Source organism: Ruditapes philippinarum, unplaced genomic scaffold, assembly GCF_026571515.1.
Source record: "Ruditapes philippinarum isolate M1 unplaced genomic scaffold, ASM2657151v2 ctg4248_1_1_1_1, whole genome shotgun sequence".
Taxonomy (NCBI): domain Eukaryota; kingdom Metazoa; phylum Mollusca; class Bivalvia; order Venerida; family Veneridae; genus Ruditapes; species Ruditapes philippinarum.
Window position 1 is genome coordinate 26,650 of NW_026858139.1, and position 13,126 is coordinate 39,775.

The following is a 13,126-nucleotide window of genomic DNA, read 5'->3' on the forward strand; positions in this document are numbered from 1 at the left end:
GAAATACAGAAGTTACTACAAACTGAACGCGATAATATCGGACAACTAAAAAAAGACCTTGGTCAGAATTCGCGTACAATAATTGATTAACATGTTAAAATTGGTGATGAAATATCAAAAATATCAAAAGCGCTCAACGAATCAGATGAGCACACTAAACAAAAATTAGCTAAAAACATTAGTATTGTTCCAGAACAGATGAAAGAATTAACGGAAAATATGATTAAACACGAAGAATTGAAAAAGAACATTACCGAAGCTGAAAACAAATTATGTATAAACTAGAAATCAAGACAGAAATAAAGAACTTTAATGATCCCGCAGCCAAAATCAATAAAGACCTTTTTCAATAACTTTTTAAGTAAATTTGCTGAATACAAAGCCGATCTAGAAAAGTTTGCTTCTACAAGAAGTGATGGTGATATGTATAATGGAAATACTTTTTTTTGTTTTCATAACCAAATATATTAAACGACATATTATTCCGAATTTCTATTTTGGGTACTTGATTTATTGTGACAGGGAATTTTATTTCAGTATAATCTAATTCACCTACATGTCCTCTATAATTACTACCCCTTTCAGGATGTGTAGTTACAGGAAATTTATAAGCTAAATGACACTATCTAAAACATACATTAGCCTTATTGAATTGCTGAGTCGTATGAACCATGATGAGATTACAGATGAAGTTCAAAAAGATGTTTTAATAAGGATGTATGCTGCCTTAAAAGTAGAATCTCTGGGAAGAGAACAAGACCATAAAATTAACGACTTTCACAGAGTATCTCAGTCATGCAGAACATTGGCTAGAGTTGTCATTAAATGCCGGGAAAAAAGTGAACACATTATTGATATGGATAAGCTAATAGTTGCACGTAACTTTGACTTACTTGTAAGTACAGCAAAGTCAATGTGTCTGAATGATGCCAAAGCTGCTCCATCCTTAGGAAAATTAATAGGAAACAACATTTCTCACATAATCCAAGTCAAAAAGGGATTTGCGTTAAGAGAAGGTAATAACACAAAGCTCGAAGAAGCTGAAAACTTCCAGAGACTTTTTACCCTGGAATGGACTTACCGTGTGAATTCTGTTTGTCAAAAAATGACCAATACCATCAACCGACAAAAAGTAAAAACAATCCCTTTGACGGAAGATTTGCTGACACTAAAATCCTACATCTCAGAATCAATGGTAAATGCAGCAGATGCGTTAATGAAGATCCCAACTGCAGCAGTTTGGACGAGATTAGCCAAGCTGACATTGTGTCGTTTGATCCTTTTTAATAAAAGAAGAAGAGCTGAGGTAAAAGATCTTAAATTAGAAGACTTTCAAAGTCGTCCAGACTGGCAGCATGAACAGAGAGGGGAGTTTGAGATGGCATTGTCCACTTCAGATAGGATAATGGCTAAGAGGTAAAATATAAAACATATTTGTAATTTCAACCTTTATGCCCTGAACATTGACAAATTCATAGATATATTTTTTAAAGGGACTTCACTGAGGGTTTTTGACATGACGGGACTGGAAATATTTTTTTTGGGATTATTACTCCATCTGATAAAGACCTATACAAATAACCTGAGTACAAAATTTCAGATCATTAACTCGCTCTGTTTTTCCAGAAAAAAAATTAAAATAGTGAAAAATGACCTTAAATTGAAAATCGTTTAAACGCTTTTCAGTCAAAACGAACTGAGAATAGCACAAACATATGATTTTCAATGTATTTCTTAATTTTAATTTATTGATATTTCTGTTTTAAGTGCTCATGCTAATCTATGTGAAAAATTATTTTTTTAGCTCACCTGAGCATATGCTCAGGGTGAGCTATTAGGATCACTCTTGGTCCGTCGTCCGTCGTACGTCGTCCATTGTCCGTTCACACATTTAAAACGACATCTCCTCTGAAACCATAAGGCAGATCATAATGAAACTTCACAGGGATGTTCCTTGTGTAAAGCCTTAACAAAGTTGTTCATTTTCCTTATATGTGTATAACAAAAACTTAAAAAATTTTCTTTAAAAAAAACTCAAATAGCTAGAGTTTAGATATTAAACACAAAGCATCTTCTAGTGAGTGTCTACCAAGTTTGAGTGTCTACCAAGTTTGTTCAAATAAAAGCCCTGGGGTCAAAATTGGCCCCGTCCCGGGGGACATTGATTTTCCTTTTATGTGTAAAGCAAAAACTTAAAAATATTCTTTGAAAAAACCCGAATAGCTATAGTTTAGATATTAAGCATGAAACATTTTCTAGTAAGTGTCTACAAAGATTGTTCAAATAAAAGCCCTTGGGTCAAAACTGGTCCTGCCCCAGGCGTGTCATTGTTTTTAACTATATGTGTACAGAAAAAAACTTGACCAGCTAGACCTTAGATGTTAAGCATGAGACATCTTCTAATGGGTGTTTACCAAGTTTGTTCAAATAAAAGCCCTGGGGTTTAAACTGACCCCGATCCAGGGGCCTATATACAGGTGAGCGACTTCAGGGCCATCATGGCCCACTTGTTATGTTTTTAGGCTTATAAACCTCAGTGGAGTTCCTTTAATGTTTATTTATGTTCATTCTGCAAATTGAAAAATACTCATAATTACTTAGTTTGTTTGAGTGCTTGATGTTTCCAATATGATACAGAAGATTTCACATTGCCAAAACTTCAACTGGCAACCCCTAAATAAAGTCCTTAGAACTTTGGTAAGTCGAAGTTTAAGGGATTTATATAAAAACTTCAACACATTGGGACCTTGACTCATGAGTAGTCTCAATTTTATAACAAATTTTCGAACTGTTGACGTTTACAAGCAGGTGACAAAAGGCGTTAAAGGCGTCAAAATATTCTAAGGATTTCGACTTACCTGTGTTCAATTATACTCTGTTTATTCTATACAGACCATGAAAAACCTGTAACACATCAACAAATTTGACACATAAAACTTGGACTTATATATTGGGTTTTATAAAGAATATATACAGGAACAAATCTGGACTTTCAATTTACTTCAACAAAAGTCAATTTATCAAAGTTTGACTCATATAAGTTCAGGGATTTCTTCCAGGATTTTTGGAACACAACCTATACCCATAAAATTGGGAATTTCAGCGAGGTTTTGTTAAAAATTGGGAAACAATGCATGACTGAAATTTTGTAATGATTAAATGGATGCAAACAATTACTGTCTATGCATCTACACAGATTTAAGCACTATTACAGTGAAGAAGCCCTTTTTGCAAAGATTTGAAAATTTTTATTCAATATTTTTTTATTTTGTTACTTTCCTTTGGATTGGGAAAATAATGTACTATTGATAATTCGGAATATGACCCAATAACGGCTATAAAATAAACCAAAAAAATCCTGGTTCTACTGTATGTAGTTTGTTCAATACTGTTGAGTCTTTCATTTCTGTTTTGTTGTAGCATTGTGTCTTCACATTTTGTTTGCTATTATTATATGTCAATGTGTCATTACTTTCAGAATGGATATGGTGCTCAGTGCTGGGAAGTCCAGGAAAAATGTGGATGCTTATGTTTTATTGCCACCAGATGCAAAAAAAGCCATAGAACTACTTAATTCAACCAGGATGATTGTGGGCATTTCAGGTACCAACCCATTTTTGTTTGCCAGAGTTAATAGTGACACACCCCTGTCAGGAAACGAAGATTTGAAAGAGATTCTTGATCTTTGTCCAGGGTTGATTCACCCAAAGCGTATAACATCAACAGGACTTCGACGATACATAGCTACTGTTTCACAGGTAAAATCAAACTCCATTATTACTTAAACCTACCGAAATACTTCAAGGTCTAAAATTGATAAAAAATGTTGTTTTTTTTCATTTCCAAATCAGTTTTTTTTAACCTTAATTTAACACTGAATAAAGGCTGCTAACCATTTGCTAAAAATGATGATTTTTTCTTAAAGAAATCAGAACATTTTTTAAAAAAAATATTAAAAGCCCATTCCAAAAAGTAGAACATTAACGTAATGTGTAAAACTGTTAAATTTTGCCAAGATGACCTTCCCTTGTCTTAAACATGCACTTGAATTATAAAATTACAAGTAAAATGCCTAGTAAATGTGTATTTTCAGATCTTCGATTGGTCAGAGAGTGAACTTGATGACCTTGCACGACATCTCCTTTCTCACGCTACTAAGGAGCTGACAGTTGTAAGTGCCCTTCATTGCTGTGCTCAAAATTTAAAACAAACATGTACGTTGAATTGTATTGTTTTGTATTTTTGCCACATTTGCAAAAACCCTCATGTTAACATAAAAATTATGTGTAATATTTACAGATGGGATCTACTTTTCTTTATTCAAAATAATGGATAATTTCGGTGCCCCATATCAAGCCTTAACACTAAGGGTTATTCTATGTTTGTAACATAATGGAATTTTGTAATTTAAGCAATGAGCCAACTATTCATGTGTAACAATCAATGTTTTGGTGGGTCGGCGTAATAAAAAATCATTTATAGCTCGACTGTTTGGTAAAAATACGACAATTATACATTATCAAGGTTCTATTAATATCAATCACTAAGAACAGTCGTCGAGCGTTGCTGTCCTACCGACAGCTCTTGATTAAGTTACTACATTTTTTAATGGAAACTGCTTGAATTCCAGTAGTGCTTTCAGCAGTACAGTGAACAAGTGAAGATTGTTTCATAGCTGAAGGTTACAATTACTTGAGACACACCCTGGTTCTATTTACATGCCAGGTGTAAAGCATCCAAATCAGGACCCTATTTATAGTCTAATCAGCAGGACTATTTTGTCAGTGATCATACGCGGTCAGTCTTGGGGATGGAACACACAACCTTGAGATTACAAATCTGCTCTACGATTGAACTAATCGGGGTGATTGAACTAATATACACTCTTTCTATTACACTTTGAAAATCATGTCATTCAGGTGTCTCAACTTCTCACGGCGGTAGACAATGGCTGTGTGAACAAATGGAAAGGCAAACAGTTATAAGAAATCTCTACAGAAGGTGCTATATTTTATATTTTCTATCAATTAAGTAATGCACAATGTGTCTTATATAATATATGATCTATTTTTGCTTGAACCGGCCTATGCAGGTAGTATTGCATTTTCCTATCAGAGTCATCACCTATCTAATAGTGATAAATACATCTGGAGCATGAAGATATGAAGGCTTAGATATGGAATGCGACAGTAATGGCCAAGTGGTTAATATGTGGGACTAGTAATCAATAGATGGCTGACCACATGAGTTCAAACCCTGTCAGGGGCAAGCCATCGTTTTTTTTAGCGATAAACTTTACATTCATTGCTTAGTACTGGTTGGTTCTAGGAGGGGTTTGGAGAGTGTTTTATTAAGCTTCCAACACAAACTAGATATTTTTTTATAAACTAACTGTGGAGTGATGGCATATGGACAGATTTATATCTCAAAAATGAACTTTAATCTGCTGTTTTTGCTAGGTAATGTAAAATATATTTCAATGACATGAAATAAGCCTTCTTGAATAATTCTACTAGGTATATAAACAATGGAAGATGTCATGTTTCAGAAAACATGTATGATATTTAGCCAGTTATTAGACAAGAACAATTCTGACAGTGATGAGGACAGTGGTAAGTGCTTCTTAGTTTGAATATTCTGACCATTTTAATCAGTGTTTTACCAACATGTTTCTAACCATTGCACATAATTTCATGAAAGTCCATTGAAGTGACCATTTTTTTTTTGCCAATCTGCAAAAATAATATAAATCATGATGCCTTTGGTGTCAATACTCGAAACATCTGTTGACTCCATAGCATAGGTTCATATTTAAAGCATTGCCTTGATATCCCGGTTCAGTTCCAAGTGGATGCCAGACGATATAAAAATGTTACCATTTTCCTTGCTTGGCATTCTGACATCTGACAGCAATATTAATAATCACCAGCTCTTCTCTTAACACAAATTAATGATTTTTTCTCTCATAGAAATGTTACAATTTTCCTCGCTTGGCATTTTGACATCTGACAGCAATATTAATAATCACCAGTTCTTCTCTTAACACAAATTAATGAACTTTTCTCTCTTTATTCTGTAACTGGCTAGAACTTTGTAATTTACAGAAGGCTTAACTCCAAATCAAGGCACAACATAATTTAGATCAGGACCTTTATGTATGTCAAACTTAAATTGATTTTTACCTTGAAGGTCAGATCCTTATATGTTCACTGATAATTGCTTTAATTGACCTGGGATGTGGAATTTTAGATTTTTTTCCACTCGCAATTATTCAAATACATACGTTATTCTAAAGTTATACCATAGTATCTTGCTTTAGACCCAACAATGCAATGTATAAATTTCTTGTTAAATCTGCACAATTGTTGGGTCTTCCAATTCGTCTTTATATACACTTTGTGGCAAAACGTTGTTCGGAATTTAATTTGAATACAGAAAGATTAATTATTTTACATTTCTAATAAAAAAGTCTGCTGATTTTTAGCTCGACTATACGAAGTATATGGAGAGCTGTCCTACTCGACCCGGCGTCCTTGTCCAGATTTGATATTAAAGTTTTGGTGCAGTAAATTATGTGTCACTGTAACTGTATCATTTCTTAAGGTATCAACTTCAAACTTCAAATATATGTTCCTTATTATCAAACACTCTTATGTGACAAGGTTTATGTCTCTAGCACAAATATTTTCAGATTTATCTCCCCTTGAACTTAGAATTTTCCTTAAAGAATATTATTTTTTACTGTTACTTCTTTATTTCTTAAGGGACCAACTCATACTTCAAATATATGGACCTTATCATCATTCACATCTTATGTGACAAGGTTCATAAATCTCGCACCAATACTTTTAGTTTATCTCCCCTTGAAATAGCATTTTCCTTAAGGTATTAGGACCCTAATTGGCACTATCAGGAACTAAAGAATTGACATCATAGGTCAGATGTATACCTTAAAGTACACCTGTATGCAAAATTTAAACAAAGTTAACCGTACGGAAATCAAGTTATGGCCACTTTTCTGAACTCAAGATAGGATGTTATGAGGGCCCTTTTTTCGAAATGAGGAACCTTTAAATAATCTGCAATAACATTCTAATGAAAAATGTTTTCCCTTGAATTTCTGGTAAGAAACAAATAGTACCATTCATCCAACATTCAACATAAGCAAAATTATGGTTTCTTCTTAAAATTTGTGAAATCTGTATAAAAATGTTACCCTACCCCACCCATTTTTACATCATGTCTGACCATTTTTCTACTTAGGGAGCCTTATTCAAAAAAAATCTTAAAATTTACCCAAATGAGTGCCTGTTTTCAAAGTTTCCCTAATTTTTTCAAAAAGTATATTGGTTGATCTTGTAAAATATGAAATACTTTTACTGTCTAGTTTTGATTATATTACACTTTGAAAATATCAGGTACCATATTTATTACTAGATTTAGCATAATTTAGCAAATAAATACCTATATAAATTAAAAATTCAAAATTAAACACTTTTTTCCTTCCATATGGGACATGAGAGATACAAAAATAATGTTAAAAGAAAAAAAAATTGACCCTTCTGGGGATTGAACCCATGGCCCTCATTTTCAATGTAGTTAATAGTAATTCTAGCCTATTTGAATACTCTTCAAAGCGGAGGTAATGCATTAGGGTGCTAATACCTTAAATAATATTATTGTTTACTGTTTCTTCTTTATTTCGTAAGGGATCAACTTCATACTTCAAATATGTCTTATTTATCATGAACCACAGGTTAAGTGACAAGGTTCATAACTTTAAGCACCAATATTGCAAGACTTTTCTTCCCACAAACTTAGTTTTTTTTTTACTTAAAAATGTTATTTTTTACTATACTTTTTTAGTTTTAAAGGTATCTACTTCAAACTTCAAATTATTATTCCTTATCATCAATTACATGTTATATGATAAGGTTCATAACTCTTGAAGCAATATTTACAGATTGATATCTTTGAATTTGGGATTTTCTTAAAGAAATGTTATAACTTCTTTAGTATTTTATTGGTCGAGCTACGCTGTCTCCTGTGACAGCTCTTGTTGTTGTTTCATGTTATGTAGAGAAACACTTTACTTTTTAGGTACTAGTAAATGTGGCAGGAAGGTTCCATGGAGTAAGACTGAAGAGGCTTTCTTACGAAAAACATTTAAATTCTACCTAAATGGAACTAAAACAAGTGTTCATAACTCTGACATGATAATGGCGCAAAACACCTGTAGTGAGTTAGCAATGAGAACATTGGCTCAAATAAGATCTAAGCTAAATAACATGAAATTAGGTAAATCTAAGTAACATTTCCCACAGCATCATAGACAATGTATTTTAGTAACAGATCTATTTGACTGTTTGAAGATTTAACACATTCCTGTGGACAAGCTTGAAATTGCTGGATGAATGAGGGTCAAAATGGACCTCTTGTTTCATTTTTTGTGCAAAATCTATTCAATCTGTAAAGCGTTTGACATTTTAAAGCTGCATGAAAGAAGTGCTAAAAAATGTTCAAATAAAGTGTGGAAGTATTCTAAAATGTAAATGTGTTGTTAGCAGATACTTGTATTGTTTTTCATCTGTGTAAGTTTACGTAAAGCAAACTGAAGTACCTCAAACAAACAGAACACGGTAAACAGCATGGCTGATTTTGGCGCGCTTCCAATCTGAACGTCTTCAGCTATTGTCATTAGTCTGACAGAGAAAAAAATCCGACCTACTTAACCTAATATTCAACTTGAATATGTAAGTTAACGTAAAGCAAACTGAAGTACCTAAAATAAACAGAACAGGGTAAACAGCATGGCCAACTATAGCGCGCTTCAAATCTTAACGTCTTCAGCTATTGTCATTAGACTGACAGAGAAAAAATACGACCTACCCAACCTGATATTCAACTTGAATATGTAAGTTAACGAAAAGCAAACTGACGTACCTAAAATAAACAGAACAGGGTAAACAGCATGGCCAACTATAGCGCGCTTCAAATCTTAACGTCTTCAGCTATTTTTAGTAGACTGACGGAAAAAAGAATCCGACCTAGCCAACCTACTTTTCAACTTGAATATGTAAGTTAACGTAAAGCAAACTGAAGTACCTCAAACAAACAGAACAGGGTAAACAGCATGGCCAAATATAGCGCGTTTCCAATCTGAACGTCTTCAGCTATTTTCTGACTGACTGACTGAAAAATTTTTCGACCTACCCAAAGTGTTTGACATTTGATAATAAAGCTGCATGAAATAAGTGCTAGAACATAATAGAATGAACCCAGAAAGATTGCTTAGATGAAAGTTTATTGTTTGCAGATATTTGTATTGTTTTTCATCTATGTAAGTGACTAACTAGATAAGGCCTAAAATGTGTTGTTGGGTAACATGCTCTCTAGGAATATGTAGGGTAGGCCGAATTGTTTTTTTTTTGTTTTGGATACTTTTATTTTCAATCTCTGACTTGCCAGATAATGGTGAAATGTAATTGTATTATTCTTGGGTACTCGTTGCATTGTTAGCGAAACCGATCATTTAAGTGCTCATAAAGACGTATTAGTAGTGTTGGATGTCTGTATTGAGATGTCTGTTCACCTTTACCTTGTTAACACACTAGAGGCCGAATTTTTCAAGAAACTTAAAGGTCAGACTAATTAAATTGATTAGGTCTATGCGGTGTTGACAGGTCAAAAAATCACTACATCAAATCCGTTAACAACATTTTGTTCATATTAAGGGCAGCATTTGAATCTAATCATTATGAATCTTTGTCAAAATGAATGTCTTTGAGTATTGGATTTCATTTGGGTCATGTAGGGCAAAAACTTGGTCAATATATAAAGTCCTAGAAATACTTTAACGCATGGGCTTCTTTTATATCTTATCATTAATTCAGTATACATCTTTTTCCTGATTTTTTTTTTGTTTTTTAGCTCACCTGTGACAAAGTGACATGGTGAGCTTTATTAATCGCTTATCATCCGGCGTCAATCCATTAACTTTTATTTTAAACGACATCATCTCGTAACCCACTAAACCTTTAAAACTTGTTCAAAGAATTTAATTCCATACAAAACTCTGGTCGCCATGGCAACCGAAAGAAAAGGCTTAAACTATCCAAAGAGCTAGAGCTTAGATATTTGGGATGAAACATCTTCTAGTGAGTGTCTACCAAGTTTGTTTAAAATAAAAGCCATTGGGTCAAAATTTATTGGTTAATTGATTTTCCTTATATGTATAGAGTTAAAACTCTAAAAATTAAAAAAAAAAACCCTAAAATAGCTAGAACTTAGATATTAAACTTGAAACATCTCTTAGTGTCTTCAAAGTTTGTTTTTTTAAAGCCCTCTTGGTCATTGATTGTCCTTATATGTATTTATCTTCTTTTTAAATACTTAAATAGCTAGAGCTTAGATATGAAGCATGAAACATCTTATGTATATTTACCAAATTTGTTCAAATAAAAGTCCTGGGGTCAAAATTGGTTCTGCCTAGTGAGGTCATTGATTTTCCTTATATGCATATAGTATAGACAAAATAATCTTCTTTTAAAACACCCAATAGACCAGTACTCTGACTAAGGTGAGCAATTTAGAGCAATCATGACCCTCTTGTTGGTCTACTTTATGTGTTTTTGTTTTTGATTTTTTATCTAATAACTGTATTGTTTTGCATCTATCTATTATACTTGCTGGATATTTTTAAGTAATTGTGCTGACTTAATGTTACCTTTTTAGCTCGACTATTTGGAAGAACTTGTCACAATTATAACCCCAACCTGTAGACAGGAGATGGTAACCGTATCAAGCATTTGACAGAATCATGCCCTCTTTTCGACTTAAAATTTACGTTAAAGTTTTTGTTATACCTCAAATATTTTCAAAGTCCATTGATATGTGGCTTGGAAACTATGCACACTTGTTCACTATCATGACCCCAACATGTAGACAGGAGAAGGTAACTGTATCAAGCATTTTGACATAATTATGGCCCTTTTGACTTAATTACGTTAAAGTTTTTGTTATACCTCGAAAATTTTCAAAGTCCATTGACATATGACTTTGAAACTTTGCAAAATTGTTCACCATATAACCCTAACCTGTAGACAGGAGGAGGTAGCTGTATCAAGCATTTTTTGACAAAATTATGCCCCTTTTTTGACTTAGAATTTACGTTTAAGTTTTTGTTATACCTCAAATATTTCCAAACTCCATTGACATATGGCTTTGAAACTTTGCACACTTGTTCATCATTATAACCCTAACCTGTAAACAGGAGGAGATAACTGTATCAACAATTTGATAGAGTTATGCCCTTTTTTCAACTTAGAATTTACATTTAGGTTTGATACCAGATACATCCAGATATTTTTATATTCTATTGAAACAAGTTGAAATTTTATACTCTTCTTTGAGCGCATAATAGGACTCTCTCCTAGACCTATAACTGTAACATAATTTAAAGAAAAATGTTGTCTCTGTGTTATTAACTCAGACAATTTTACATTATCAAGGCTCTTTTATTATCAAGCACTAAGAATAGTCGAGCGTTGCTGTGCTGCCGACAGCTCTTATTCAATAACGTCTTGCTGAATTGGTAGTACACACAGACAGGACTGTTGCTGTGTAATTGTTGTTTTTTATTTGTATGAATTGCATTACATTTATATTTGTTTCAGTTCCTTGTTTACCATTTATTGACTGTATAACATTATCATATGCTTATGTGCTGTGTTCAAGTTTTTAAGTCAAGATCCCCCTAACGCACTACATCCCCTTCAATAGGCCAGAATGTCTGTCCACTCCAAAGAAACTGAGGGGCATACGTTCAAACCCCAGATGAGTCATTTTTTTCGTTTATATTTTTTCAGTATGTCGCCGATCTCTTGTGGAAAGTAAAAAGTGTTGAATTTAAATAATGAAATATGATAAGTATTTATTGTTTTTAAATGCCAAATTTTGAACAAATATGCTACCTGATATTTTCATAGTCTAAAAAATCAAAACTTTTACACGTTAAAAAATATTTTATATTTGACAATATATTTTTCAAAAAATTAAGACAATTAAAGCAAAGTTTGAAAACAGCCCCTTACTTTGATAATTTTAAGGGATACTTTGAATAAGTAGGAAAACGGTCAAACAAGTGCTTTAAAAAGGTGGGCTGGGGTAACATATTTTTTGTAAATATCTTTAACATTTTGGGCCGGACCAATAATTTTGCATGTGTGATACGATAGGCGAATGCTATAACTTGTTTCTTAATACAAGATTAATAAGGAAACATTTTTTATAATGTTGATATTGGAGAGTTTAAGAGGTTCCTCCTTTTTTTGCATACATGTGTTCTTTTAAAGCATATATTATGATTAAGTTACTTATGTCGAATATTTTACAAAATTATACAGTTCTAAATAGTGTTCATAATAGGGGTCATACCTTAACAAATCAGATCTGGCAAAGGTAGTGTTGTTTTGTAAAAGAAGATAAGTGCTTATCACATATGGCAGTATCAGTGTTTGGACACCCCACCCCAACCTGCCCCTGGACCCCTGCTACCACCCTGAAAAAAATCACTACTAAGGCTTACTACTTGATATTAAATACAAAACCGATATAATTATAAAAAAAAAATGTTCCACTAGCAAAGTTATAGTTATAGAAAGATGGAAAGCCTACTATATGCTTATTTGCCAAACGATTTGGAAAACGGGAAATCGTCGTTTCGGCGACTGAGACGCATTCTCGTGGCTTTTCGTTGCATCATTCATTAACATAAAAAAACTAGATTTCAAAAGCTTATGTAATTCAAATCCAAAGAATATCAATATTTTATCGATTTTTTCTGTTTCACGGTATTTTTTGACTTGATTTTGTAATTTTGGATTATGATACCTGCTTTGTATACGCGATCAGATTAGACGTCCAATTTGGCTCGCCCAATCAGATAGCGTATCACAATGCAGGTATCAGAATCCAAAATGGCTACGACAAGTGAAAATATACCGTGAAACAGAAAAAAAACGATGGAATATTGATATTCATTGGACTTGAATTAGGTAGGCTGTGGAATTCTAGTCAACTGTTTCTATAAGCAATTTTATGTTTGCTCAGTAGATGAAATGTAGAT

At 33.0% G+C, this 13,126-nt stretch overlaps 1 protein-coding gene across 1 annotated transcript; it reads left to right on the forward strand.

Annotated features, from left to right (window-relative positions):
- Positions 1-215: 215 nt before the first annotated feature.
- Positions 216-5,684, forward strand: LOC132752258 (uncharacterized). Its single transcript, XM_060742576.1, has 5 exons — positions 216-1,416; positions 3,479-3,758; positions 4,094-4,171; positions 4,920-5,001; positions 5,517-5,684. Exons 1-4 carry the CDS (start codon positions 617-619, stop codon positions 4,983-4,985), a joined length of 1,224 nt encoding a protein of 407 aa, XP_060598559.1. The 5' UTR covers positions 216-616; the 3' UTR covers positions 4,986-5,001; positions 5,517-5,684.
- Positions 5,685-13,126: the final 7,442 nt, after the last annotated feature.

Coding starts and splice junctions, on each gene's coding strand:
- LOC132752258 (XM_060742576.1), top strand. CDS start 617: ATGACACTATCTAAAACATACATTAGCCTTATTGAATTGCTGAGTCGT. Junction 1,417..3,478: donor GATAGGATAATGGCTAAGAG/GTAAAATATAAA, acceptor CATTACTTTCAG/AATGGATATGGTGCTCAGTG. Junction 4,172..4,919: donor CTACTAAGGAGCTGACAGTT/GTAAGTGCCCTT, acceptor CATGTCATTCAG/GTGTCTCAACTTCTCACGGC.